Below are 27,928 nucleotides of genomic sequence, written 5' to 3' on the forward strand. Positions count from 1 at the left end.
TTCCTCCCTGTTCACCACATCATGCATTAATTAGTGAGGATGATTAGTGAGTCTGAAATCTTCTTCATAATACTGAATAAACTATAGCTAGTAGTGAATGAGTGGAGGAGGAAGTGATTTCAGACACAGAACTGGTCTCTGCAGTTATAGACGGGAACTTTACCCCTGAAACACCAGTTTGCCATCTTCACGTGCCTTTTTACCCTGAATTCAGTCTGTCAGGTTGTGCTTTCTCCCAAAAATGGTTATTTCAAACTATCCAGGTAGAGATGGTTCATTTTAGTTTGAAAGTTGGAAATGACAGAGTATTTAAGCTCCAGCAGAGTCTAATTTAGTTTAACCCCTACAGAATCTGGTTTAGCTGAACAGTCTCCCAACAAGCTCCATGAATCCATCTTAAACTGTCCTTTAATGACGTTTGTAATTTAATTGTTTTTAAAACTGTGCAGATAAAACCACAGCAACAACTTCCTCTTGTTGATTCCAGTAAAGTGTATTCTGAAGCTGGTGAGGTTTCTCACTACAGTGTGGTCTGATTTGAACTTTTGTCTGTTTTGTACCTTGTGGTCGAAGTGCAAACATGTTTTAATAGCAGCGAGCAGCTCTGTGGTCGTCCAGTTTCCTGCTCCAGAGAAATACTTTCCAGTTACACACAGTCATTTGTCTTTCAAAGAAGTGCTGTTACGAAGCTGCCATTTGTAATGTCTCTAATAAGTCTTATTATAATGCTACATGAAAAATAATGACTTTATTTACCATTACATTAGTATTAATATTTAGATTTATATTACAACAGTATTACTTATGTGGTGTAATTTCATTAAGAGTCATGGTGTGCTGACAGAAAAGATATTAAACAGGGCAGGGTGATTCTTATAAACATTATAAGCAATAAGTATGAATATGTTGAATTATCATTATGTTGCATATATAATCTCACAGATCACATATAATAAATATAAGGGCACAGAAGTGTGTCAAAAGAATTTTAATTCATAGACTGGAGAAATTTGAGTGTGTTTGTATTACATGACACTTTGCTTGGGTTTGCATTAAAGTCTTCACCTTTTTTAAAAAAAATACTCTCTGGAGGAGATCAAGAAATAAGATGACCAGAGTAACTTATAAAAAAAATAAGGCCAGGAGACAATTTGGCAATAATGGAGTAAAATGATTCCCAACAGTTATATAAAAAAGGACGTGACTAGATAGAACTGAATATACTGATGCAGTTCAGTCTTGGAGAGTTTTGACCAACAACGAGTGACGAGGATAAATTATAATGGTGTAATTGGCTAAAGATAAAGAGGATGGACAATAGGTGTGACCTATGCAGACCCAAGGGTATAAAAGACTACGCCCTGAGGCCAGAACCCTCAGAGCGACCCGCTGCATCGTGTATGCGCTACATTAAAGAACACTCTGCTGCTTGGAGCTCTGACCTCTGATTTTTTTACATCAAAGAGTAGTTTTTGACCTTGTGTTTCTCCAACTGCAACCCATCAATCTGACACGATATATGTTTGGCGAGTCTTATCCAGGAGGACATCAGATCCTTTGCAAGGCGGCGGTCTCACCTCTCTCTGACCCACGAGCCCTAAAAAGCAGAGCCTTCTGAATATCTGCCGATTAATAGTGATGTAGTGGAAAGAAGTGAATGTGATGAAATTATATTTAATGTAGCTGTTTGGATGTTGGCAACTGTGGTTTTTGCGGGAGGGTTAATTATGTTGGCAGTAAACCAGGGATAGCTAGAAAGATCAGAGCAGTACGTCCCTGAAAACAAAATAAGACTAAGGTGCGGTTGAATTGGAATCACACGGTATCTCTATCCTGGACCGTTCATTAAGTTGAATCTGGTAGATTGTAATACTGTGAGATTTAAGTGATTCAGCAGGTCAAGTGATGAGGTTTTCTTAAACAAGGTCTCTCTATGTAATGAAAGTGTCAGAATAGATCATTGTCAGTACTTTGCTACATCTAATCGAAACAGACACAAGTGTACGTCTATTTGTCATGTTCTAAGGTTAAAAGTTCACGGATACCGCTTCCAGAGGTGGGAGGTCTGCACGGGTGAACCAGTCTATCTCGAGAGTAAGTATGCCAGCGTTTTAAGGGTAAAACCAGCTGATGAAACTACGCCAATAGGCGTTTTTAAAAGGTTGGTGATTTTGATAAAGCTAGCGAGAAGTGGTGTACATATATGTATACACAAGTATAATCAAGAGGCCCCTTTTAGTGTTAAGTTGCATGAACCTGAGCCAATGGCCAGGAGTTTTTAGATAAGGAGTTGGAGGACTCAGAAGGCAGAGTGCCAAAGATAAGAGCAAGGGTGATACATGCCTACACACACACACATGTGCAGAGAGAGCATAGACTGTACAAAGCACACTAAAACAGTAATTAGGACAGAAGAAAAGATAGCAGGATAAGAACAGACACATAAGAGAGGAACATACACATAAACAAGTAACGAAATACATACTGATTCACTTTGAAGAAAAGTGAATGGATGAGCAGATAGTGGAAAGCGATAGTGATGATGAGGTCTTGACCCCCAGTCATTTTATAAACAAGAGGAATATAGAAACTAAAGGCATAAAAACACATTTTTCGGCTGGAACGCACATATTTTGATGAAGATGGCGCAGAACATTGGCAAACAGAACAAGAAATTAACCAGAAGCTGTGGCAGTTAACAAAAATCATAAACTTGAATCAGACAAGAGAAGAATTCCCAGTAGTACCCTGGGAAGACGTGATACGTAGTCTCTGGGTGCCATACACCCTAGCCGTAATACTAGAAAACCTGTGTTTGACCCCTAAAAGTGCAGTAATTCTTCCTTTGCGCCCTTTTTTTTTTTAGGAATCCCTGAAGATCTAACAATAGCGGGGAGAAATAGAGGGGCAGTAGATCCACAACTGCAGATTTGGATTGTTCCCAGGAACGTAGAGTGGGAAACAGGTACATCACTAAAACCCGAGCCGAAGACGGGAGTCTTAAATCCTTTAATTCTTGATATATTCTTCAGGTGATAGTAGGCTGACGTTGTAATTGCCTTAATGTGGTTGTTGAAGTTCAGGTCTGAGTCCATGACGACACCAAGATTTCTGGCTTAGTTTGTGGTTTTATCATTATCAATTGAAGCTGAGTGCTGCCTTGAGGTTGAAAGTTTATTTAATAAAGGCTAATACATGGAACTCAAGTTCAGTGTTTTCTTATTTATAGATTTGGTTCTCATGTTCTCATGTAGCACTGAAATATGGTTATTCTATGATATACAGGATGCTTTTTATCCAACAAAGTGATTCATAGTGACTCTCCATTAGTAGGAGTGTAAGCGATATGGGTGTGTGAGAGGGAATAGTTTAACCTTATGTTTACAACTTCTCTTCTATAGGCTACAACAAAACTTCACTCAATTTTACAGCAAAGAGAGCACATAAAACATCACAAATTGCATCGGAATTTTTGAGAAAAGCCGCTGCAGAATCAAACACTTTTGGCTGCAAAAATAATTACAAAAACCTAAAAACACGCCGCCTGTTGTTCCCCTCCTGGCCGTTAAGAGGGCGAGTTTATCTCAGTAACTGAAAACTTATAAAGATAACCGGAAGTCTCGTTGGTTCGTCGTTTTCTCGGACTGACGGCGGGTTGATTGTGTTGTTGTTGTGCGAACAGATGAGCTTATTTCTCAACTATTAAGCGGCAGGTAAAAACACACCTAACACATTAAAGTGTCTGTTTTCTGTTAGCTCCGGACATCTAACTGTTAGCGGTAGCTTTAGCATTAGCTTGAGCTTTAATTTACTGTTAACTTGAATGTTTGTTTCTTGACTTTTTGTTCGAGCTGAGTTTGAAAGAATTCAAAGTTAGACGGTAGTTTTAAAGGAGCTAATGCTAACGGAGCTGAAGCTAAGAGGCTAACTGGTTACTTTGATGTTTTCAGTCTTCTGGTTTTTAGTCTGCAAAGTTACATGAACACACACTCATTCAGCTAAATATATACACCAGTGTTTTTGAATGAAGAACACATACATCAGTCAGTATGAGGTCTTCTTCCTCCTCCTCCTCCTCCCACTGCTGCTGATATGATTCACTGCAGCTGGTAGAGAGGAGGGGCTGGTTTGTCTCAGCCAGCAGTTGAGTTTACAAGAATTTGCAGATATTAAGAAACGTGGCAAACTCAGATAAACAGTTAGGCTACATACAACCACAGCGCCCTTAACCAGGGCGTCTTCACTGTGGGGAAGCCTTCAGCCGTTTAAAGTCAGTTGCACTCCTACTACAGTAATTACAGCAGCCTAGTCAAAGCTGATGAAGTCCCTGAAGGCTACCGTAATTACTGCAGTAGCAGGACAACTAAACTGCCCAATTTTGTTAACTCGCTCGCTGTAACTGCAGTAACTGGGTGGAGATGAGCCTTCTGAATTAGCACCCAATGATGTCCAAACATTCATTTATAATTTCCACCGCAGCCTCCAGATGAACGTTTAATATCCAGGAATTCACATTATAGACACTACCACTGACTATCCCTGTAACAAACACAGTCCAGCCATACACAAGGTTCTGACCCAGTCCTGTTTCTTGTTTGTTTGTTTAAGGGGACAGAAAACTCTGGTTCACACTCCAACAACATAGTGGGTGGCAGTAATGCAACTCAACACTGGTTGCCACCCGACAGGAGGAGAACAGTCCATCAGTCAGAGAGGAGACCTGCTGGATTTCATAGACCAGGACCACTACAAGAGCGGAATGGAGAACCAGAACCCAGAGCACCACACCATCAGCCCTGTTAAAAGGGAAGAACCAGGCTCATCCTCTGCTACCACCGATAAACAGGTCAGTGTTCATGACTTCATGATAAAACCGGCTTCATAACAAGACTAAAGACACGAGGACGAGTCTCGTGGATCCGTGTATCATCTGTTCATTCTGTTGTTGGAGAGAAAGGCTGAAAAAAGGAAATTAAAACACTTCCAGGCTTTGTGTTCACTGAGTTTTTCGCCTACATAGTAAAGATAGTAGTAAAAACTACAAAAAGGTCTTAGTGTTTTCTGGTTCCTCCTTGTTGTGAGTAATATGAACAAAGTCAGGAAAGGTGACGCCGTTTTCTCCTCTACGGCTACTATTATATGTAGCTGTTATACTAAAAGGAAAAAGTTGGGCACTGGCATAGAAACTGTTGTTTTATTCCAAAAGTTATGAATAAAGCAAGAGAAGTGCATATAATAAAGAAGGCGGGACTGGATGTTAAAGAGTAACTACCCGTACGGGACGCTCTAAGAAGTAAAGCAAAGGGATTATTAATTGGTCAACACTACACCTGGCATTCTATTGGTTGGGGGATTTTGCACAAAAAGTTCAAGAGCAGAGCTGAAATCTGAGAGCAGACGTTTCACAGCCTGAGTGTGAGGAGAAGGGCTGAAGCTGGAGCAGGAAATCTGTGCATTCAACAGTATGTCTGATGCAAGAATGATGCAAATTCATTCACCAAGTTGTTTGTACCGTTGATTTGACTCACTGCTTCTCCGGTAACAGTCATCTCATCTGTTTATCAGGTCTCTCATACCAGTGACACAATAGATAACTCTGCATCATGCATTCAAACCATTCACTAGCCACAGCCTTGTGCACCCGTTTCCTTTTCCCTCATGTGTCTTGTTTGTAAAATGTTGTAGTGTTTAGTACCTGTAGCTGTAGTATTAGTAATAAATGTGAAAGACCTTATACCCTTGCAAAATCATAATTAAGATTAATAACAATTGTAATTCTAATTGACCTCTCTTGTGTGGCCAACAAGGAGGACTATTTTCCTATTATTATACCTACTCTAATATGAGTTATGTCACTGGACAAATAATGTCATGTTGGAGTTGTGCACAATAATAACTCATAATTCCCTCATAAAATTGTAAAGCAATTGCAGTGCAGAAATTACTACAGTTGATAATTAGGCTTGAGTCCACCTCCTCGGCTGGTGTCTCGAGGAATGTGAGTATTAATATGACTGGGGGGGGGGGGGGGGGGGGGGTGGATTAATTTAGGCTAACATATTCTTCATGACAGCCAGGTTTCAGTAAAACAAAATAAATCAATAAAATAATCTGAGATTATATTGTTTACTAAGACAGCTTTAGATGACAGAGATCTAATGTTAAAGAGTCCACATTTAATTCTCCTGTTTTGTTGTACTATTGCAGTAGTGGAGTTAATTTTTATTTGATTTTTATGAATGAATCCTCTTCTGTTTACTTTGGATTTAATTGATTTAAGTGGTCAGGGGACAGACACAGTCTCTGGTTTTGGGGGACAGACACAGTCTCTATGTGGTTTTGGGGGACAGACACAGTCTCTATGTGGTTTTGGGGACAGACACAGTCTCTATGTGGTTTTGGGGGACAGACACAGTCTCTATGTGGTTTTGGGTGGGTAACAGCTCTAATGGAAGCACAGAGAAGTGTGTAGGACTGCAGCTCTGCCTCCTGGTCTCAACTCTGGGTTGTCATGGTTTTGGTCTACTAATAAACTTGGCCATATTTCTAGATATGAGAGCAGCTCCATCCAGAGTGGGATGTATGCCGTCTCTCCTAATCAGACCAGGTCTTCCCCAGAAAGTCTGCCAATTATCTATGAAGCCCACATCGTTTGCTGGACCTCAACAGCCAGCGGATGAATGATGACATGCGGCTATACATGTCATCACTGGTCAGATTAGGCAGGAGAACAGCTACATTGTCTTTAAACTGCATGTTGGCCAGCTTTATTTCCTTTTTCAACAACTTCAGCTTTTTCTGATTTAGATTGTTCTTGAGGGACTTACTGACCAAGGGCTTATTATTTGAGTAATTTTGGGTAATTTGGAAAATGTAAGTGTCTTTCTGGGAATAATCATTTGCTCACAGAAGATAATGTAGCATGATACAGTGAAAGTTAGTTTATCTTAACACTGTGGGTGGTGTTCCAGACATCATCTAATGTTTTTTATGGTTTTAAATCACTTGTTCCACCATGTCATCTCACTTATTCTCATCTTTCTCTGTGTTTGTCTGTTGCCATAGAAACAAACAGGAAGAAAGGGAGTCAAACATCACCGCTGTCAGCACTGTGACAAAGCCTTCACCACATCAACATATTTAAAGATCCATGAGAGAGCGCACACATCAGAGAAACTTCACAGTTGTGACCAATGTGGGAAAGCTTTTAGTACAGATGGTAGTCTAAAATGCCACCAACGTATTCACACTGGAGAGAAACCGTACAGCTGTGACCAATGTGGGAAAACTTTCACTGCAAAGGGTGATCTAAAAAAACACCAACGCATTCACACTGGAGAGAGACCGTACAGCTGTGACCAGTGTGGGCTAAATTTCAGTACAAACGGTGCCCTTAAAGAACACAAACGCATTCACACTGGAGAGAAACCGTACAGCTGTGACCAATGTGGGAAAGCTTTCACTAGAGCAAGTCATCTGACAAACCACAAACGTATTCACATTGTGGAGAAACAGTATAGTTGTGGCCAATGTGGAAAAAGGTTCGCTAGAGAAGCTGATCTAAGAAGGCACCAACGTGGTCACACTGGAGAGAAACCGTACATGTGTGGCCAATGTGGGAAAGCTTTTTCATCACTGAGTAGTCTAAAACAGCACATATTAAGTCACACTGGGGAGAAACCATTTAGCTGTGACCAATGTGGAAAACCTTTCGCTGCAAATGGTGACCTTAAAAAACACCAACGCATTCACACTGGAGAGAAACCGTATAGGTGTGAGCAATGTGACAAAACTTTCGCTGCAAATGGTGACCTTAAAAAACACCAACGCAGTCACACTGGAGAGAAACCGTATAGGTGTGAGCAATGTGGGCAAATGTTTGCTCACGTAAGTACCCTAAAAACCCACCAACGCATTCACACTGGAGAGAAACCGTATAGGTGTGAGCAATGTGGGCAAATGTTTGCTCAAGTGAGTACCCTAAAAACCCACCAACACATTCACACTGGAGAGAAACCGTATAGGTGTGAGCAATGTGGCAAAACTTTTACTTTGGCGCGCTACCTAAGAAGCCACCAACGCAGTCACTCAGCATCGTGTTGAACATGTTTTAGAGGAGTCACCCTGCTTCCTCTATGTGTTGTTCTATCCTGAGCTTCTTAACAAACTGAGGGCTAAGAACAGTAACTTTAGAATCAGCACTGATGTCATTAGCGGCACACGTGACTGAATTTTAAGCCACGTGACTGTTTGTCAAATGGCTGTTTCTTGCAGAAATGCACCTTGGGAGTTGTAGTTAACTTCTACTCTGAGTGTTTTTTTACTTTTAATTTTTGAGTTTCATGTTGATCTGAGTTGTAGAAGTACAACTAACAACTGGTTAAGTAACTAAGTAAAATGTGTTACATAGCATTGTCTATGGTAAAAATGAATGGAACTTTTACTTCTGGAACCAGGTACGTCTGAAATAGCTCTTCGCACCTTGTAACTCTATAGTGCTAATTTAGCTCTCAGCTTTAGGTAATTTTGCTTATTTTTATGGATTCTCAATAAAACTGTGAATAAATAGTTGATTTCGGTCATACATAATAAGGAACAAAAAGTTTTGTGTGGGTATGCAACTAACAAAAACATCATCATACATGTTTATACCAGTCCATTTCACACACAAAAAAAATCCCACAATCAGTGACTGAGAAGGGAACAGGCTGAAGCTCAAGGCTTTTTTTTTTTTAACCTATCCTATACAATCCAAAAGATAACCCAGAATATTAGCAGTATGAAAAAAAAGAAAATTTACTCTAAATTGTAAAACTAATTATTTTACATCTTTATAATTTTACGTCATAATCCTTTATTATTTTACATTTTAAGGCTTTTTTGAAACTCAACAGAGAGTTACACAATTTTAATTCATCACTAAGATCATTCCATAGTTTGACTCCCAAAACTGAGACACATGTGAATTTTACATTGGTTCTCATTTTACATATGTCAAAGATACACAGTCCTCTTAGATTATAATTTCCTTCTCTTAACTTAAAAAAAATGTTGAATACAAATAGGAAGGCTTTTATTCCTAACTCGTAAAAGTAATTCCAGTGTTTTTAAATACACAATATCTAAAGATTTTGAAATGCAGGACCCTATGAATAATGGATTAGTGGATTCACGGTAGCGAGCTTTATCTATTATTCTAATAGCTCCTTTCTGGAGTTTAATTATAGAGTCTATATTTGTTTTATATACATTTCCCCAGACCTCAACACAATATGACATATATACATATATATAAGTGAACATTACAATATATTCAAACATTTCTTATTCAACAGATCCCTTGTTTTGTAAAGAATAGCAACAGATTTAGATAATTTCCATTTGATATATTCTATATGTGGCTTCCAGCAGAGTTTATGATCTATAATCACTCCCAAGAATTTTGTTTCATAAACTCTATCAAGTTCAACTCCAATTAAATTCAGTTTTATTTCACAGTTAACTCTGATTCCACTGAACACCATAAATTTAGTTTTATTTTCATTGAGTGATAACTTATTAATGTCAAACCATTTTTTTTTTAACATTATCAATTCCCTTTCAACTGTTTTCAATAAGTCTTTCATGTCCTCCCCTGAACAAACTAAACTTGTATCATCAGCAAACATAACAAATTCCAACTTATTAGAAATTGTACAAATATCAATCAAATAAAGTATAAATAACTTCCCAATGCCGAACCTTGTGGAACACCACAGGCCACTCTTCTAAACTGTGATTCAGTATTATTAACTTTTACATATTGAAACCTATTAGTTAACTTAACCAGTGTTGTGTGACACCTCTTATACCATAGTGTTTCAATTTCTGCAGAAGTAAGTAATGATCTATTGTGTCAAACGCTTTATGTAAATCAATAAATACACCTATAGTGTGTTGTTTCTTATCTACTGCTGTTGCTATATTTTCCACAAAATCATCACTGCTAAAGATGTTGATCGCTTGCTCCTAAACCCTAAACTCAGTAACTTATATTTCTCAATAAAGTCATCAAGTCTATTTACAAATAGTTTTTTGTGTATTTTAGTCTGTAGTTTGATACAATATGTTTGTCACCATTTTTATAAATTGGAGCCACTTTCATTTTATAGGGAAAAATACCTGTTTGAAGAGATTGATTACATATATAAGTAAATGGCTCGAGGACACAGTCAGTTACTTCTTTTATGAGTCACATATTAATATTGTTATTATCAGTGGATTTTTTTTTTATTCTTAAACTTTCTGAACACATCACTCTCACAAACTCCACCAAGGAACATTGTATTGTTGTTGTCAAACGCAAAATCAAGATTATTGTCTTCATCTGTAGGAAGGTTAATTTCCTTTTGCCAAGTTTGTTCCTACATTAACAAAAAAAAATCATTCAACTCGTTAACAATTTCCTCTATATTTTCAATAACTGAATTGTCTTTTTCACTACAATTGTTAATCATGTCATTAAGCACTTTCCAGGTAGCCTTAATATTATTTTTATGTTTTTGCAACAATTGATCAGAACAGTCTTTTTGTTGCAATCTCATAATAGATGTCAGTCTGTTTTTATACTTTTTGTACTTGTCCTCCTTTTCCTTTGTTCGATGCTTGATAATATAGAGCCTATTTTTCTTTTTACAAGCTTTTTCCAAACCCTTTGTTAACCATGGTACACTCTTTCAGTGGACAATGTCGATCATAAAGTTTCAAGAATGTATTTAAAAATGTATTTTATGATTGATTAGTATCTTCTACATGAACTTCCTGCCAATCATGATTTAAAAGTTCTGCTTTAAGAGCCACAATTGCCTCTGGTGATGTTCTTCTTCAGTATGGCTATTAAATTCAATATATTGTTATTAAGTGTCATTGAGTTATAGTAATGAGGGGACAGTAATGATTACAGGCAACAAGTTGGTTTGGTGTGAATGTTACATTTGCCATTACCAACCAATTCTTGTTATTACTGTCAATTAACTGTATTATCGGTCACCATATTATGTTAGTCTTGTAATAATGTACTATTGTTATTATTAGTTTAGTGCTGGGACTGCTGTGTTGTGTGTAACATGAGCGCCCTCTGCTGGCCCCAAATTACCAGTCTGCTGTTTCTTGTTATGTGCCTCAAATATTCCTGTGTTTATTTTAGAGTTTTCTGGGTTTTGTTACCATGAAACTGACTGTGTGAGACCTGATATCATTTTATTATCAGAATAAACAGCTGGTTACAGCCAAAAGTGACGGTTTGTGCCTCATTCTCACCAGACTTTGCAGTAGATTGTTGTGAGATATTTACTCACCAATGAAATTATTCCTTGTTTCTTGGTTCTGACATTTATTTCTTTAGAACATCCAAACATCCAACAAACTCTCTCTACTGCAGAGAGCAGCCAGAACTGAATTATTGTGGAATTATTATTGTGCATGATTCAAGTATGAAATTATTAAAAAGGCCATAACAAGGAACTGGATGAAAAATGACCCTCCAAGCCCAGAACAGTGGCTGAGTATTGTTGATGTACTCAATGGAAAGACTGACTTATTTCCTAAGAATGAACCAACAGTGGCACAAATGGACTGTATATATGAAAAAAGAAATACTAAACAGACCTAAAGGAGTGAAAAAAGCTGCAACAAGAGCGGTGTGCCCCACTTCCACTTACTGTTTTTACAGTTTTACTTTATTCTTCTTCTCTACTTCCTCTGTTTACCTCCCTTGCTGACCATGTGTATGTAAGGGGGAGTAGGAGGGGGGGGGGGGGGGGGGGGGGGGCAAAATAAAAATAAAAAGTTTTTAAAAAAAAAGAAAAGAAATTATTCATCCATCAACATAACTCATTAGAGTTATTATAATAATATGGAAATGGGCCCTCTTGGTTATGAAAAGTTTTAAGGGCCAAACCTAAATATATAAATGCATAAATAATTATATAATTAAATGCTTAAATATATCATAAAATATTTGAATAAAGAATTATATAATTTAATGCTTAACTGTCACAATTGTATTTATTTATTGATATATATATATTTATACATTTGCATATTTATTTATTCTTTTGTATATTAATTTTATTGATCTATTAATAATTGTATTTATTTCTTTTATCCAGGTATGATATGTAATTATTCTACATTAAAATGTCTAAAAACAACTAGACCTGTGTTATATATATTGTTGAGTTGTGTATTTTCAAACCCAGAGAAATCTGTAATTTAATCAAAGTAACGGACCGTTTCATTTGGTCGCCTGTCGATGGCGTCATACCTCCTCTACCAAAGAGTAAACACGCACCAGATGCACACGGCGGCGCTGTGTTTGTCCGCTACAATGGCGTCTACCAAAGAGTAACTTACACACATACAAGATAATACATCGGCGTTGTGGTTGTTCCACACAAACTGTTATAAATGGACTTTTATTCCGTTTTAAGCCACATTTTCATGATAAATTTAGGTGGTTTTTAACTATATCTTTTAGCCGGAAGAAGGATTTTAGTCGTTGGACGTCTGGATCTTAAGTTATCAGAGAAATAAACTGGACAAACGTTAGCAGCAGCTCAGCTAACAGCCCCTCCAGGAAGTCCGGTGGTCACCAAACATCGTCGGAGAAATACTGATTTTTTAGGTGAAACAGCTTTAATTAGTATTTTTACCTGTAATCTCCGGGTCCGTTTGTTCTGGAGAGGAGGAGACCTCTGCAGGTAAAAACATCCTGAATGATGAACACTGGAGTAATCCTATCCCGGTGAAACTGGGTTATTTAACAACGAAGACAACAACTCCCATGATCCCTTGCTACTTCACACCGTCATCACACTCCATCTGTTGTCGTTGTTCTGATTGAGATGTCTAGCAGCTGAAATTACATGTTGTGCGTTTAAAGCGTCTGATTGGTGAACGAAGAGTATTTCAGACCCAGCAGGATCTCGGATCGTTAATACAGCTTCAGAACACATCTGTTCAGCTACAGCCAACATATCCGCCACTGTAGATTAAGATCTGCACCAGTTGCTGCCATCTTCAATTAGCCGACAGCAGTGGATCCAAGTTCAACCACCAATCACAGCACATAAACACAAGTATATATAAATAAATAAATAAATAAATAAAATTATACATAGATAATTGAATGTGTGAATAAATGAGTACACAAATTTAACCTTTATATTTAATGTCTCATTTAATTTGTTATTCATTGATGGTGACGATTAAACATTAAATTACATATTTATTCATTTATTTAAGTATTTTATTACATAATTATATATTTATTAAGCATTAAGTTACAATTATTTTTTTATTTGTTTAAGCATTTAATTATATAATTATTTATGTATTTATATATTTAGTTTTGGCTCTTAAAACCCTCCCTACATGTTGGCCACACAATTAGAATTATTACTGTTATTAATCGTGATTTTGTGAGTGTATAAGTGTGTTAAGGTTTAAGTGACTGAGATAAAAGGACAAGAAAACACACGTTCAGATTTAGTTACATATTTATTACTGAACAGTCAAACAGGAGAAGCTGGTAAACAAGGCTTCAGCTTGTGAATGACTGAAATGAATGATGCAGAGTCATTGATTGATTGTGTATTTGGTGATGAGAGACGTGATTGATCCGCAGCAGAGACGGTAAGCAGGTTTAGACTCAGATCCATAAACCTCTACTGCACCACATTCATTTCACAGCTGTAGTTACTGTTCAGAGCTACATTTTATGAGTAAAACAGACGATGTATTTTATATTTTTATAATTGTAATAAATCTAGATGACTGTAGAGATGTTTTCAGAATGATAGACCAGAATAAAAAATCCACATTAAATCTGCTTTGATTCAATGTTGTATCACAATAAAACATAAAACAATATTCATATAGCCTTTAAACAATAAACAGTAACATAGCAAAACAAAAATCATAGCATAATCAATTAACTAAAACTAAGTTTTACAGCCAGTGAACATTTGTGAGTCAACTGAATCCCTCAAACACTCTAAGCAGACAACTTTCCTGCATTTGGAAGTTTTTTTGCAGCTCATTTTCATCTGATTTTTTTTTTTTTTTTAGAATTTAATTATGAATTGACACATTTGGCACTTGATCACACACTCCAACTGATGCCGTTGCCTAGCAACCGAGCAAAAACGTTTAAACACGAACCGCGTGGAAATAAATGCATTTCATATATCAAGTGGTGGTTTTAGGTATAAATGGCCGTGTTTTTAATAATTAATTAACAGTAGGATGTGCTTCACAACATAATTTTAGGAAATTAGCATTAATTAACGTACAATTGGAAAAACTGCCACAGGTAAATTTTACTCCATTGCTTTTTAATTTGCAATTTGTTATAATTTTGGCTGTTAATGCATTCGGCTTACATTTAGGGTGGATTTTTTTTTTTTTTTAATTTTGGAAGTTCAACCTCAGCTCTGTAGTAAACTTTGTCGCCACATTAAGGACACTGAGATCCTTATGGAAACAAATATCCCCATTAAAACCGTTATTCTGAATCCCACCACCGTTACAACATAAAGTCATGCATTCTATTATATAAGGCTTTCAACCGCTGTCGCCAAATGCTTGTTGGGTCTCTAAATTAAAGAGTTCGGTCTTGACCTGCTGTATGTGAAAACTGCCATGAGATGACTTTTGTTCTGTAATTGATTGATTGATTGATTGATTGATTGATTGATTGAACCCTGAATTCAAAATTGTAGTTTTGACTATTTTCCTGGTTTCCACTGGGGACATTGCTGCTGTATTATGGAGCACATGAACCAAAAGTATGCAATTTAAATTGTGTGCGTGTGTACAATAGACTGTAAAAAAAATAACCATGATGTCACTCATTGGTTTGTGGACTCCCATTTTGAAGCCTGGAGTTTGCATTTTGACCGTCGCCATCTTGGATTTTGGGGGCGGGAAGTGATCATATTTGGATAAGAAGGTAGTACAACCAAACGCTGAACAAGACTTTTTTAGGCAACCAAAATGTTACAATTAACTTTCATGAGCTAACAACACACTGAAATAGCGACGGCTATACTCGTTGTTGTCATGGTAGCAACTTACCTGTGACAGCACCCACCATGCCTTGATTATTCACAGCTTTAAGCCTTTTAGAAAATTTAAATGGGTGACTTATATAAAATAATTCACTGCCTGTACAGTTGTCAAGAACGGGGAAATTAGCTAAAGAGACCAAAACCGTTGTTTGTACCAGGCTGTAAACATGTTTATTTCTGCTGTAAAGTTCTGCATTTTAACATGGGGGTCTATGGGGATTGACTCGCTTTTGGAGCCTCAAGTGGCCGTTCAAGGAACTGCGGTTTTTGCTGCTTGATGCCACCCTGCCGAAACCTCTTAACTACCCCTTGTAAACGTTCTAGATCCGCCACTGCAGGTGAGAGACCATAGACTGTATAAAAATATGGACGTAGTTACCGTGATGTCACCCGTTGGTTTCTGAAGAGCGGTTTTGAAGCTCAAAGCGAGCCGCTCCGGCCGTCACCATCTTGGCAGTGCGTGACGCTGCCCAACTCCCAGCCAATCAATCAAAAATGGGCAAAGAGGCGGGGCCGAACGGCTGAAACAAGCCACCTAGCGGCTGGCAGACCTGTCACTCAAAGCAGCCATGTCCTTCATTATGCAGAACTATACGGCTTAATAAAATTTAAACCGGTGAGTTATAAAAAAATTCACCCCCCGCACAGTTGTCATGAAAGAGGAAATTAGCTACAGAGACCAAAACCGTTGTTTGTACCAGACTGTAAACATGTTTATTTCTGCTGTAAAGTTCTGCATTTTAACATGGGGGTCTATGGGGATTGACTCGCTTTTGGAGCCTCAAGTGGTCATTCAAGGAACTGCAGTTTTTGGCTTCATTTTTCAGCCCCGGAGGTTGCTGCTTGAGAGAGACAGACAGGTTTAAAATGATGTGAATCTTGGCTCTCTCTTTCTTCAAATAATGTTTAGAGACCCAACATTTTTCTCACTACTCAAATCATCAATTTCTTCATAATACATTGAGCTCAGAGTTGACCCTCACAGCATAAAATCATGCATTCTATTATATCAGGCTTTCAATCCCGAGCCCTGGCTTCAAAATTGTAGTTTTTACTGTTTACTGCTATTCTCCTAGTTTCCACTGGAGTCTTTTCTGCTGTATTATGGAGCACTGCAAGGCAATGATCCATTAAAAAAATGCTCCAGAAAGAGGAGGATCAGTTAAAGTGGGCATGAGACTTTCAAGTACTGTCTTCTTGGAAGAGACTTCATTCTTCAAACTGACCGTTGGGGTCTGCAGTGGCGCAATAAAATGAAAGACTAGACATCTCTACTCACAACACTCTACTGTAAAATGCAATGAATGAGGCACAAACTGTCACGTTTGGCTCTAACCAGCCATTTATTCTGGTAACTAAATGATATCAGGTCTCTCACAGTCAGTTTCGTGGTAATAAAGTCTACAAAACACTGAAACAATGAAAGAAATAGTGGAAGATTTACTTTGAAGCTAATATCAAGCAAGCACAACACAAATTAAAATTAATCATCAGGAAAAGCATTTGCTGTGGTCATCAGGAGTACATGAAATACACTTTTACCAACGAAAACTAACTTCTTATAGTGTTTTCAACTGAGTTTATACACATCAACCTTCCACAGGGACAGGAAACCACAGACTGGTAATGGAGTTTGGGGCCAGCAGGGGGCACTCATGTTACACATAACACACCAGTCCCAACGGTAAACTAATAATAATACATTATTACAAGACTAACAAAATAAAATAGTAAATAACATAATATTAAAATGGAAAGGACCAATAATACATTTAATTTACAGTAATAACAGTAAGAATTGCCCAGTAATGGCAAGTGGAATCATTACCTCTGTCACATTCACACCAAACCAACTTGTTGCCTGCAATCGATCTGCTTTGGCTGCTTTGTTCATGATCAAACTGCCCCCTCATCAGTATCTATTCAGGACTATACCTCAGTGACATTTATTAACATTATATTGAATTTAATAGCAATATTGGACAAGAAAATGTTAGCAGAAAGGCTTTAAACTCAAGGCCTACTTTAGCGGGTTAGCTAGCAGCACCGTTTAATGTTGAATAAAGAAATCTCACAAACATGTATCTGCTGTTTTTACTGACATTATGACTCTTGACTCTTCATAAAAATCTCCCCAAGTCCTCCCCTGTTTTGTTGGACACATTTCAGAAATGTGTATATTTGTGGGACAAAAACAATAATTCAGCTGCTGATAATAGCAAAGGACAAAAGCTAACATTAATGTGGGTTATATTTAAATCCACTGATTTCTAAAATAATTCAAAATGTGGAACTCTGTAGATCTAAAGAGTCATTTACATATTCATTCAACACAATTCATTCAAACTCAACATGAAACTCAAAAATGAAAAGTAAAAAATCTTTCAGGCTAGAAGTTAACTACAACTTCCAAAGTGCATTTCTGCAAGAAACAGTTAGTCATTGAGTTTTACATTCAGCCACATGCGCTGCTGATAGCGTACACGCTGATTCTGAAGTTACTGTTCGTAGCCCTCAGTTTGTAGAGGAGCTCAAGACAGAACAACGCAGTTATTAAACCTGCAGTACAGAACTTCTGTCTCCCCCTTCTGGCAGTGAGAGTAATTACAAAAACACTGTCGATCCGCGCTTACATTTTAGGTTCCGCCGTAGTCTACTCCGCCTCTACTATTGCAGCTGTAAAACGGTGGACAAATTGTTTTGAGCATCACACAACCGCTGTGAAAAGAACCATTTCTGATCTCATCAGAATTTGATCCATGCAGTACAATAACATTAGGAAAATCTAGAAGAACCGCACAATGAAATTATTTTTATTCAAATTAGCAGAGAGCTAACCAGAAGTTAGCCAGCTCAGCTGGCAGAAGTCTCTGGTGTACATGCTCTTCCCATACAGCATTCGCAGTCTGCATTATTGAGCCAGTGCAAGAATGTCGCCACCAACACCAGATTTAAAAACTCTGTATACTGTCAAATACAGTCAAATACAGAGATTTATCTGTGTGAGCTTGTTTGGCAATGGCTTGAGTGTAACAGACGTTAATTTACATGTAGAAGTCCCACACTATAACTTTAAGACACGGAGAGGAGGCAGGGGGACACCGCTGACCTGCCTTCAACACGATGCTGAGTGACTGCGTTGGTGGATTTTTAGGGAATGCCTCCAAGTAAACGTTTTCCCACATTGCTCACAACTATATGGTTTCTCTCCTGTGTGGATGCGTTGGTGGATTTTTAGATGAATGTCTTGAGTGAAAGCTTTCCCACATTGATCACACCAGTACGGTTTCTCTCCTGTGTGAATGCGTTGGTGGATTTTTAGTTCACTGACCCTGATGAAAGTTTTCCCACATTGCTCACACCAGTACGGTTTTTCTCCAGTGTGAATGTGTTGGTGGCGTTTTAGAGTACTGTCATCAGTAAAAGTTTTCCCACAGTGCTCACACTTGAATGGTTTCTCTCCAGTGTGAATACGTTGATGGCGTTGAAGGGAATCTCCATAGGCAAATGTTTTCCCACATTTCTCACACCTGTACGGTTTCTCTCCAGTGTGAATGCGTTGGTGGATTTTTAGTTGACTGTCTGTAGTGAAAGTTTTCCCACATTGCTCACACCTGTACGGTTTCTCTCCAGTGTGAATGCGCTGGTGGATTTGTAGAGTACCGTTTGTAGTGAAAGTTTTCCCACAGTGCTCACATCTGTACGGTTTCACTCCAGTGTGAATGCGCTGGTGTTTTTTTAAGGCACTTCTTGTATTGAAGTCTTGCCCACACTGGTCACAGCTGTGAAGTTTCTCTCCGGTGTGAACTCTCTGATGAATCTTTAAATATGTTGATGTGGTGAAGGCTTTGTCACAGTGCTGACAGCGGTGATGTTTGACTCCCTTTCTTCCTGTTTGTTTCTATGGCAACAGACAAACACACAGAAAGAGTAAGTGAAGTGACATGGTGGAGTGAGTGATCTAAAACCATAAATAACATTAAGATCATGTCTTGGGAACATAACCCACAGTGTTCAAGTTGGACTCAAATATTTTTTCGACCTTTATTTATTCAAGGAAGTTTCACTAAGAGGCAGCTTCTCTTTTGCAGGAACACGCTGATCACATTCACACCTGGAAGCTGCCCAGTACAACCACAGTCTGACCTGTGGGCCACTGAGCAGCTCTACTGGAGCAGTCGGGGTTAAGGGCACCTCAGTGGTGGTAATGCCAATTTCTACAACTTTATATTTCATTTCTCATCTCTCAAGCTGTTTTTTCTACAAATTGGTTCTTCCCCTGCTTCAGGTCCTGGACTGACCCACCTGTGTGAGGGGCTCACCTGTTGTGTGACCGCGGCCTGAACGCCACCAGGCTGACTTTGCTGCTGCAGGAGGATCTGCTGCTGAGGCTGCTGGATGATGTGCTAGAGAACAGGAGGAAAAGTGAACATGTAAGAGTAACTGAAGGGAGTGAGAGACAAACTCGCACACATTGAATCCTGAGGAAAGATCATTTATCTGACTGTAGTCAGCAGGACGTTTTAGGGTTCAAGAATGTGGAAAACAGAAGTGTTACAGGTCTAACCATGGGATTCCACCGGGAGCGTGTCAGAAGCGGAGCGTCTTCACTGCGGGGAAGCCTTCTGCTGTTTAAAGTCAGTTGCACTCCTACTACAGTAATTACAGCAGCCTAGTCAAAGCTGATAAAGTCCCTTAAGGCTACCGTAATTACTGCAGTAGCAGGGCAACTAAACTGCCCAATTTTGTTAACTTGCTCAGCTTTAGTTGATTTGGTCATTTTCCTTAATTTTTGTGCTTCTTCTGTGGTTAATTAGGCTACGTAGTTAAATGGTTTCTTTATGCATCTGCTTTAATAGTGTTTATTGTTGATATACGACCAGGAGTCTGCACGGGGTGTTTTATTTTGAAAATTGACCGGATGCTCAATGCTGTTTCTGTGTCTGACTTCCTGCCCAGCTCGATCTGCTCTGTGCTGCTTGACGCGGCCTCCGTAAAAAAATAGACGAGACGTCTATCTTTAGCGCAGCGGAGCGGAGAGCCGCTTCTGGGACGCTTCTGAAACGCGTCGCGGCGCCCGGTGGAATCAGATACATTGACTAGAGTGGACGCATTCCGGCTCCGACGCGTCCGGTGGAATTCAGGGGTAAAGGTTGTCACGGTGTAAATGCTCATGTTGTCATGATCATATACTGGCCACATTATCCTGTGCTGTAGTAGTGGAACATATGTGGAACAACCAAACAACCTTTATTTTTGGACAAAACCAGCTTTTTATGATCTACTCTAGGTTTTTTGTTCCTCCATAGAAAACATGTCATTATATTTTGAGCTCTTTAAACCGCTGTGGTGTGAACTTAATGGGTATAGATGAGAATAAGAAAGATATTCTGGGTCGGATGTTCATTTTTATCACCTCTGTTTGACCCCAGAATAACAGAGGTAACAATCCATCGTTTCAGGTCTTCTCTTATTGTTTTTAGAGGAACTGGATCAATATTTTCAAATATCCTGAAATTCACACTTCAATCAAAAATAAGCAAAAAGCTAGATAATCCCTCTAAGACCCCGTGTTACATAGTTGAGCGAGAACACAAAGGAAGCTTTTATTGTTAACGTCAGGTGGTAAAATATACAGAAGATGAGTCTGCTGGTGGGTCCCTGTTGTTAGTTCACTTATAGAGACTTCTTCAAACTACTCTGTATTTACTACTTTACTTATTTTGATGAACATGTGAGAGACACATTCAGAGTGGATTCATCTCCAGAAGACCCACATCTCTGCAGACAAACAGCTTTATGTAGCTGAAATAATAATGAAGAGACGATGGACTGATCAGATACAGGACCAGCTGTTGGGTTTCCATCCTTCAGACCGAGATACACGCAGCGGGCACATTTTGACTCCTTGACTCAGAGCTAGGTGTCCTGGACTGACCCACCTGTGTGACGGGGCTCACCTGTTGTGTGACCGCGGCCTGAACGCCACCAGGCTGACTTTGCTGCTGCAGGAGGATCTGCTGCTGAGGCTGCTGGATGATGTACTGAGTCCCGATGGGGGCGCGGACAACCTGCAGGATCTGACCTGAGAGACAAACAGAAGCTGTAACGTCACATGACTGTTCAGCAGCATTTCTGTCATGAAGATATAAAACTGAATGTGTAGAAATGTTTTACCTTGACTGGTGATGAGCTGTTTGTATGTGGAGACCTCTGCTGGTAAAGTAAACGCTGCTGCACTCTAGTGGAGGAAAAGAGAACAAACATGTAAGAGTGACTGAACAAAAATGAATATGAAGTGAAAAACAGAGTGATATACTGTCAAGTGATTTGATTAAAACAGTCGTTATATAATAAAGTTTCAGAAAGTGGGAATAACAAAAATAACTGAAAACAATGTAAGTTGACTTGATAAACTTGTGTGTCACCGTCTGTTCATCATTCACAGCTGTTAATCAACAGAGGAAGAAATGAAGATGATGTAATCCATAATCATCTTATACTTGTTTCACCACAGGATGTTTGAATGTCTGGTCTAACTGCTGAGTTGAATCTGTAATAGCTAGTATTAAGATTACCACTGATTACAGGAGAAGTTGAGGGAATGTTTCCATTGAAACACCAACAGGTACTGTTGTATCAAATAGTTGCAGAAAAAGGTACCAGAGCAAAAAACTCTCTCTTGAAAATAAAAAGGGAGTCAGAGGTCCAAGCAGCAAAGTGTTCTTTAATGCCGGCAAAAAAGGGGAGCAAGTAGCACTTTTACAACGAACCAAATCGCTCCGAAGGTTTTTTCTTTGGGGTTCATTGTTTTTATGTCCTTGGGTCGGCTTAGGTCACACCTTATCATCCACCCTCCCTAATTTTTGACCAATTATTATGTTACTTTTATCTCCGTCACTCGTTGTTGGTCAAAACTCTTCAAAACAGGTTTTGAGCTGTTTGAGGATATGTACTGGCATATTCAATTCTACCTGATTATATCCAATTTTTATATATAAGTATTGGGAATCATTTTACACCATTATTGCCAAGTTGTCTTCTGGCCTTTTATTTTTTTATAAGTTATTCTAGTCATTTTACACCCTTATTTCTTGATCTCCTCCAGAGAGTATGTTTGAAAGGTGAAGACTTTAGCAGACCCAAGCAAAGTGACATGTAATACAAACACACTCAAATTTCTCCAGTGTATGATTATGATTCTTCTACCGTGCCTCTATACGTACAGTGTGATTAAATATGGTTCATGAGATTATAACTACACCAATACAAATTGTATCACACTAGCCCTTATTGCTTATAAACTTATAAAATCAATCTGCATCGCTTAATATTGTCTTTAAGCACACCAATGACTTTTAATGAAAATACACCACAGTAGCTCTTAAACAACAACTTTCTAACTTCCTGGAATGATGTTTTGGGGGGATTTCTACATCTGCAAGTATTAAAAAAAACAAAAACAAGCTGAAGGCAGAGCTGGTATTGATTTCCTAGTGTAGCTGACTTTGATAGTGATGATTTTAGAGATTTTCTTTGGTTGACTGCAGCCCTAGCAACGAGTTCAGCTGTGTGTTTCTCCTCTGCTACGCTGCGCGCACACACACGCTGAGAAAGAGCAGCAAAACGCATCCTTTGTTTATGTTATTTGCCAAATTTATAATTTATGTGCGTTTGTTTAATTTCGGCTCATTGTGAGAGTCTCTGCTGCGTTTTGCTGTTGTTTATCGTTGACTAACTGGTCGAGTTTTTGGCTTTCGACTTGCCTGTTGGTGAGCTCAGATATAGAAACTGGGGGGACGGAGAGATGATTTTAAATACATGAAATCCTGAACACTGACCTGTTTATCGGTGGTAGCAGAGGGTGAACCTGGTTCTTCTCTTTTAACAGGGTTGTTGGTGTGGTTCTCCGGGTTCTGGTTCTCCTCTATTTTGATCTTGTAGTGGTCCTGGTCTGTGAAATCCAGCAGGTCTCCTCTCTGACTGATGGACTGTTCTTCTTCTTCTTCTTTTTCCTGTTTTATGTCGGGTAGCAACCAGTGTTGAGGTGCATTACTGACACTTGCTGTGTTGTTGGAGTGTGAACCAGAGTTTTCTGTCCCCTTAAACAAACAAACACAAGACAAAAACATTAAAAATAAAATAAAAATAACAATATCTCAAATGTTCAAATGATCCAATATTTCAGCAAAAATCAAAGATTAGAGAAAAAGTCCAAAAACTGAAAACAGATTTGTGTATCAGAACTTTGTTTTTTCTTCTTTCCTCTCCCATTAATCATCTCACCACCCCTCAGATTTATCTGCTGACCCTTTGGAGGGGCCAGACCCCTAGGTTGGGAACCACTGGACTAAACTAGCTAACTGTATATAAAGTAGTGTAAACTAGCTCCACCTCCAGTAGCTACAACAGTAACATGCTGCTCTAACAAGCCGGTTTTATCATGAAGTCCTGAACACTGACCTGTTTATCGGTGGTAGCGGAGGGTGAACCTGGTTCTTCTCTTTTAACAGGGTTGTTGGTGTGGTTCTCCGGGTTCTGGTTCTCCTCCATTTCTGATCTTGTAGTGGTCCTGGTCTGTGAAATCCAGCAGGTCTCCTCTCTGACTGACAGTTTTCTTCTTCTTCCTGTTTTATGTCGGGTATCAACAGCGTTGAGGTAGACAAAACACAAAATTTGAAAACGTCACCTCGGGCTTTTAGACATTTTTTAAAATATTTCTGGACTTTCTATTGATAAAAAGTGTTTATTAATCATGAAAATAATCAATTCTTGATTATTATCTTGTTTTATCTTTCTGATCAACAGTCCAAATTATTTGACATGATATTCAGTTTACTAACAAAAGATTCAAATTCACATTCAAAAGATTTTAAAGTCAGCAACCTGCAACGTTTTTGCTTTAAAAAAATGAATAAAATTATTTTTTTTTTAAACTTGTGAAGAGGATTTAAATGACGGGAGGAGCAGCGAGTTCAGTGAGAAACAGTCACTGCAGCTGTAATTATTACTGGAAAATGAGCCTCATACAGAGAGAGAGACTGGACTGGGAATATTTTATGCTTTCTTTAGTCTCTGTGACAGTAAACTGAAGATCTTTGAGAAACACTGATCCACATTTTTCTGTTTTATTATAATCTTTTTATTTCATTTAATTTGATTGTTATCTTTATTAATCTTTTATTATCTTAACTACCCATCTATTATTGTCTCATTAACTCTTTTGCTTTTTAATTATTTTGGTGAGCATTAGTCTCCTAATCCATATTAACCATAAAGAACATTTGTCCGTCACCTGTAAAGCACTTTGATTTGTTTCATATAAATAAAGTTTGATTGATTGATTGATTGTAAGGTTTAAAACTTACAGTATTGATCAAAGCAGCAGTAACCTTACAGAACTACAACAAAACAGTATAAATTAAACACACAGGGACTGCAACTGACGATTATTAACATAATAATTATATATTTTAACATTTGTTCACGTCTGAAGGCACTTTTACAGAATAGTTTTATTTTTAAATAAATCACTTCTTAAGCCTGAAAACATGAAAGTGACCAGTTAGCCTCTTAGCTTCAGCTCCGTTAGCATTAGCTCCTTTAAAACTACCGTCTAAGCTTGAATTCTTTCAAACTCAGCTCGAACAAAACGTAAATAAACAAACATTAAAGTTAACAGTGAGCTAAAACTACCGCTAACAGCTGTTCGGAGCTAACAGCGGCTAATGAGCTAACTAGTTAGCACCGGAGCTAGCACAGCATGCTAACGCAGGCGCAGTTCGGGCTTCTGTTCGCTTCTGTTCGTGCTCGCTTCGGTTTTTAATGTGAAACAGACACTTTTATGTGTTCATGGTCTGTTTTTACCTGCAGTCCTGCCGCTTTAAAGCTCAGAAATAAGCTCGACTGTTAGTGCAACAACATAATTATCCCGCCGCCAGTTCGAGATCAACAACGAGACTTCCGGCCTACCAACGAGACTTCCGGTTAGCTTTATTCTCGTTCAAGTTTTCAGTTATTGAGATAAACTCGCCCCCCCTACCGGTCAGAAGAGAGAACAACAGGCGGCGTGTTTGTTTAATTCAGCAGCCAGTCCCTCCAGGATTATGGTGTTAAATTGTTATTTGTATTATTATTATTATGTATTATTTATTCTTGTGTGCTTTTACGGAAGGACTGCATTGAATTAGTAGCTTAACAACATGAAAATAAGCTCTTTATTTAATGTGTACTTCTGTCTCTCTTCTGAAGAGATTCTTATATTCACATGTAAACTAGATGGTGAGACATCAAATGAAAACATCAAATTTCATTCAATTTCAGTGGATATGAATTTGACTCATTGATTATTTTCACATTTGCTTTTACTGTAACTAATGATTTCAAATACACATGTGTAACTGCACTCTAAGGGCGCACATTGTTTAGTGTGCACATATTTTATTTATAGCAGTAGTTTGTTATATGTTTATTTTAATGCAAAAAAAAAGTTGGACAGTTTTTGCCCTGGGAGAGAGCATGTCACTGTGTGTGTGTATTGACTGTGGCCCGTGCTACTCTTATAGAGAATAAATGTGTAGATCCTGATTCCTGGTGTGACTGGTGTCCTTCAGCCTGTGAGCAATCATCCTACAGCTGCTACAACTGCATATCACAGAGACGACTAGAGTTCAGTGTTAATGTTGAATGTATTTTCTGAACATGAGAACCATGGGCTCAAAGTTATATAAAAAAGAAAATATTGTACTTCAGTTCCATGTATAAGCCTTTTTTAAATAAACGTTCACCTCAACATTAGCACCAAATAAAATCAGTCAATCTGTCATTAAAATAAATCCATTGACATAAACTTATATATTTTGAGAGAGACTGTATTTCACAGTTTTGATTAAGAACATATTCAACCAATGCGATGAGCCCTTCACTAGATGGAATAATTGAAGATCCCTTCATACATTTATTCATCCCAAAATCTACAGTCCTCCCTCTGTTGAAAAATATATTTAAAAGTTTATCTGAAGCTAATATCAAGTCAAATCAAGTAGATATCTTACAACGTTACAGTCTTTTTAGTGCCAAAGTCCCTCTTTTTGTTACTATACTTCCACCGCAGCTCAACAGGAAACACAAAGACTGTTAATGTGTCAGATATGGTAAATCTTGTATAGCGCCTTTCTAGTCTTCCAACCACTCAAAGTGCTTTTATACCACAAATCACATTCACACACTGATGGTTCAGCCATCAAGAGCAATTTGGGGTTAAGTGTCTTGCCCAAGGACACATCAGCATGTGGACTGGAGGAGCCGGGAATCGAACCCCCGATCTTCCGATTAGTGAACGACCCGCTCTACCTCCTGAGCCACAGCCGCTCACTTGATGTGACTAACTCAGACTGCTGAAGCCTCATATAAGCTTCACATCTACTTTTAAATGACTGTGTGGACACACTGTGGATTTTGGCCTCCATCACTTCCACTGGGCAAGAGGCGGGGTTCACCCTGGACAGGTCACCTGTCAATCACAGGGCTGACATATAGAGAGTCGTTAGAGTTGCTAATTAACCTGACCTGCATGTTTTTTGGTCTGTGGGAGGAAGCCGGAGCATCCAGAGAAAACCCACGGAGGCAAAAGAAGAACATACAACACAGAAGGGCCTCAGCTGGCCGCTGGGTTCATACTGAGAATCTTCTTGCTGTGAGGCGGCGACTCTTTTCTTTCTTCTCCACAGGTTTAGGAGAGCAGTGTTGGGTGAACTTGTCTCTCTGCTTGGTGTGTTTCAGGCTGAGCAGGACGCAGCTGTCGGCTTTTCATTTGCATGCAGAGGAAACAGTGATCAGTTCTCCTCAGAGCTTTATAACTGACAGCTTCATGCACCTTCCTCACTGTGATACAGAGAGCAGCACAAACCAAGAGAACCAGCATGTCTTTCATCTGCATCTGCGTCTTGGTACTCACTGTGTGTACCAAAGGTTGGTCATCTCTTCAGTCTACGTTCAGCTCATGTTCACTGTTTGGTTGGTTGTTGACTTGATGTTCCTGTGTTGTGTTTTTCAGTGAGCTCAGCAGACATTCTGCTCACCCAGACTCCAGAATCCCTCTCAGTCCAGCGGGGAGAATCTGCCACCATCAGCTGCAAAGCCAGCAGCGCCATCGATAATGATTTAGCCTGGTACCATCAGAAACCAGGAGAAGCTCCTAAATTCATTATTAATTTTGAGTCTGGTATGACTTCAGGTCGATACCAAGGCAGTGGATATGATTATGATTTGAGTCTGACCATCAGTAACGTACAGGCTGAAGATTCAGGAGTTTATTACTGTCAGCACCATGAAGAGTTTCCACTCACACAGTGATACAGAGCCGTACAAAAACCTCAGTCAGTTAAACAGGAAGTGACTGTAGCTGAAAGAGACTCAAGATTCAGCATTTTGTTTTTGATGCTGTTTCAACAGCTCAGAGTTAAAGTCAGACTTACAGAGTTTTTTCTATTCTTTTCTATATTTTTTCAAGGAGCTGGAAGCACCCTAGTTTTGTGGTGCAGGACATTGCTTGTTGTGCCATTTTGCACAACCTCTGCCTCAGGGATGGAGACACACTCGAGCCTGTAGAAGCGGTACTGCATGGGCCAGATGACCGAGGTGGTCAGCTTCAGCCATACTTGCTGAAGTATGGCTGAGCAAGTATGCAAAAGCAAAATTACATGCATTTAGACTCATTAGAGATTGTTTACCATATCATGCTGCAAATAGTTTTATGCATTCCATGAACTTTTCACATTTAAGTGATTGTGTGACTTCTTGGTCACAATCAGGCCTCT

The 27,928-nt window shown here is 38.7% G+C and overlaps 2 protein-coding genes across 5 annotated transcripts in view; one reads left to right on the forward strand and one right to left on the reverse strand.

Moving 5' to 3' along the window:
• Positions 1–3,618: 3,618 nt before the first annotated feature.
• Positions 3,619–11,281, forward strand: LOC137174887 (zinc finger protein 431-like). Its single transcript, XM_067580403.1, has 3 exons — positions 3,619–3,713; positions 4,609–4,846; positions 7,066–11,281. Exons 2-3 carry the CDS (start codon positions 4,658–4,660, stop codon positions 8,101–8,103), a joined length of 1,227 nt encoding a protein of 408 aa, XP_067436504.1. The 5' UTR covers positions 3,619–3,713; positions 4,609–4,657; the 3' UTR covers positions 8,104–11,281.
• Positions 11,282–16,429: 5,148 nt separating this feature from the next.
• The window catches only part of LOC137174884 (zinc finger protein ZFP2-like), a 46,464-nt gene continuing 34,965 nt past the window's right edge, over positions 16,430–27,928 (reverse strand). The window contains exons 1-7 of one of the 4 annotated variants that reach the window (XM_067580397.1): positions 24,978–25,095; positions 23,574–23,737; positions 22,952–23,212; positions 21,288–21,351; positions 21,053–21,195; positions 19,433–19,516; positions 16,430–19,011 (exon numbers count right to left, since the gene is read on the reverse strand). In XM_067580397.1, coding sequence (XP_067436498.1) covers positions 18,226–19,011; positions 19,433–19,516; positions 21,053–21,195; positions 21,288–21,351; positions 22,952–23,212; positions 23,574–23,663 — 1,428 coding nt within the window. In that variant the 5' untranslated portion in view covers positions 23,664–23,737; positions 24,978–25,095 and the 3' untranslated portion in view covers positions 16,430–18,225. Of the gene's footprint in view, positions 19,012–19,432; positions 19,517–21,052; positions 21,196–21,287; positions 21,352–22,951; positions 23,213–23,573; positions 23,738–24,977; positions 25,096–27,928 lie in introns of those variants that run through there. The other 3 variants (XM_067580395.1, XM_067580394.1, XM_067580398.1) reach the window with 3 other exon arrangements.

The sequence above is a fragment of the Thunnus thynnus genome, chromosome 22 (assembly GCF_963924715.1).
Source record: "Thunnus thynnus chromosome 22, fThuThy2.1, whole genome shotgun sequence".
NCBI lineage: Eukaryota > Metazoa > Chordata > Actinopteri > Scombriformes > Scombridae > Thunnus > Thunnus thynnus.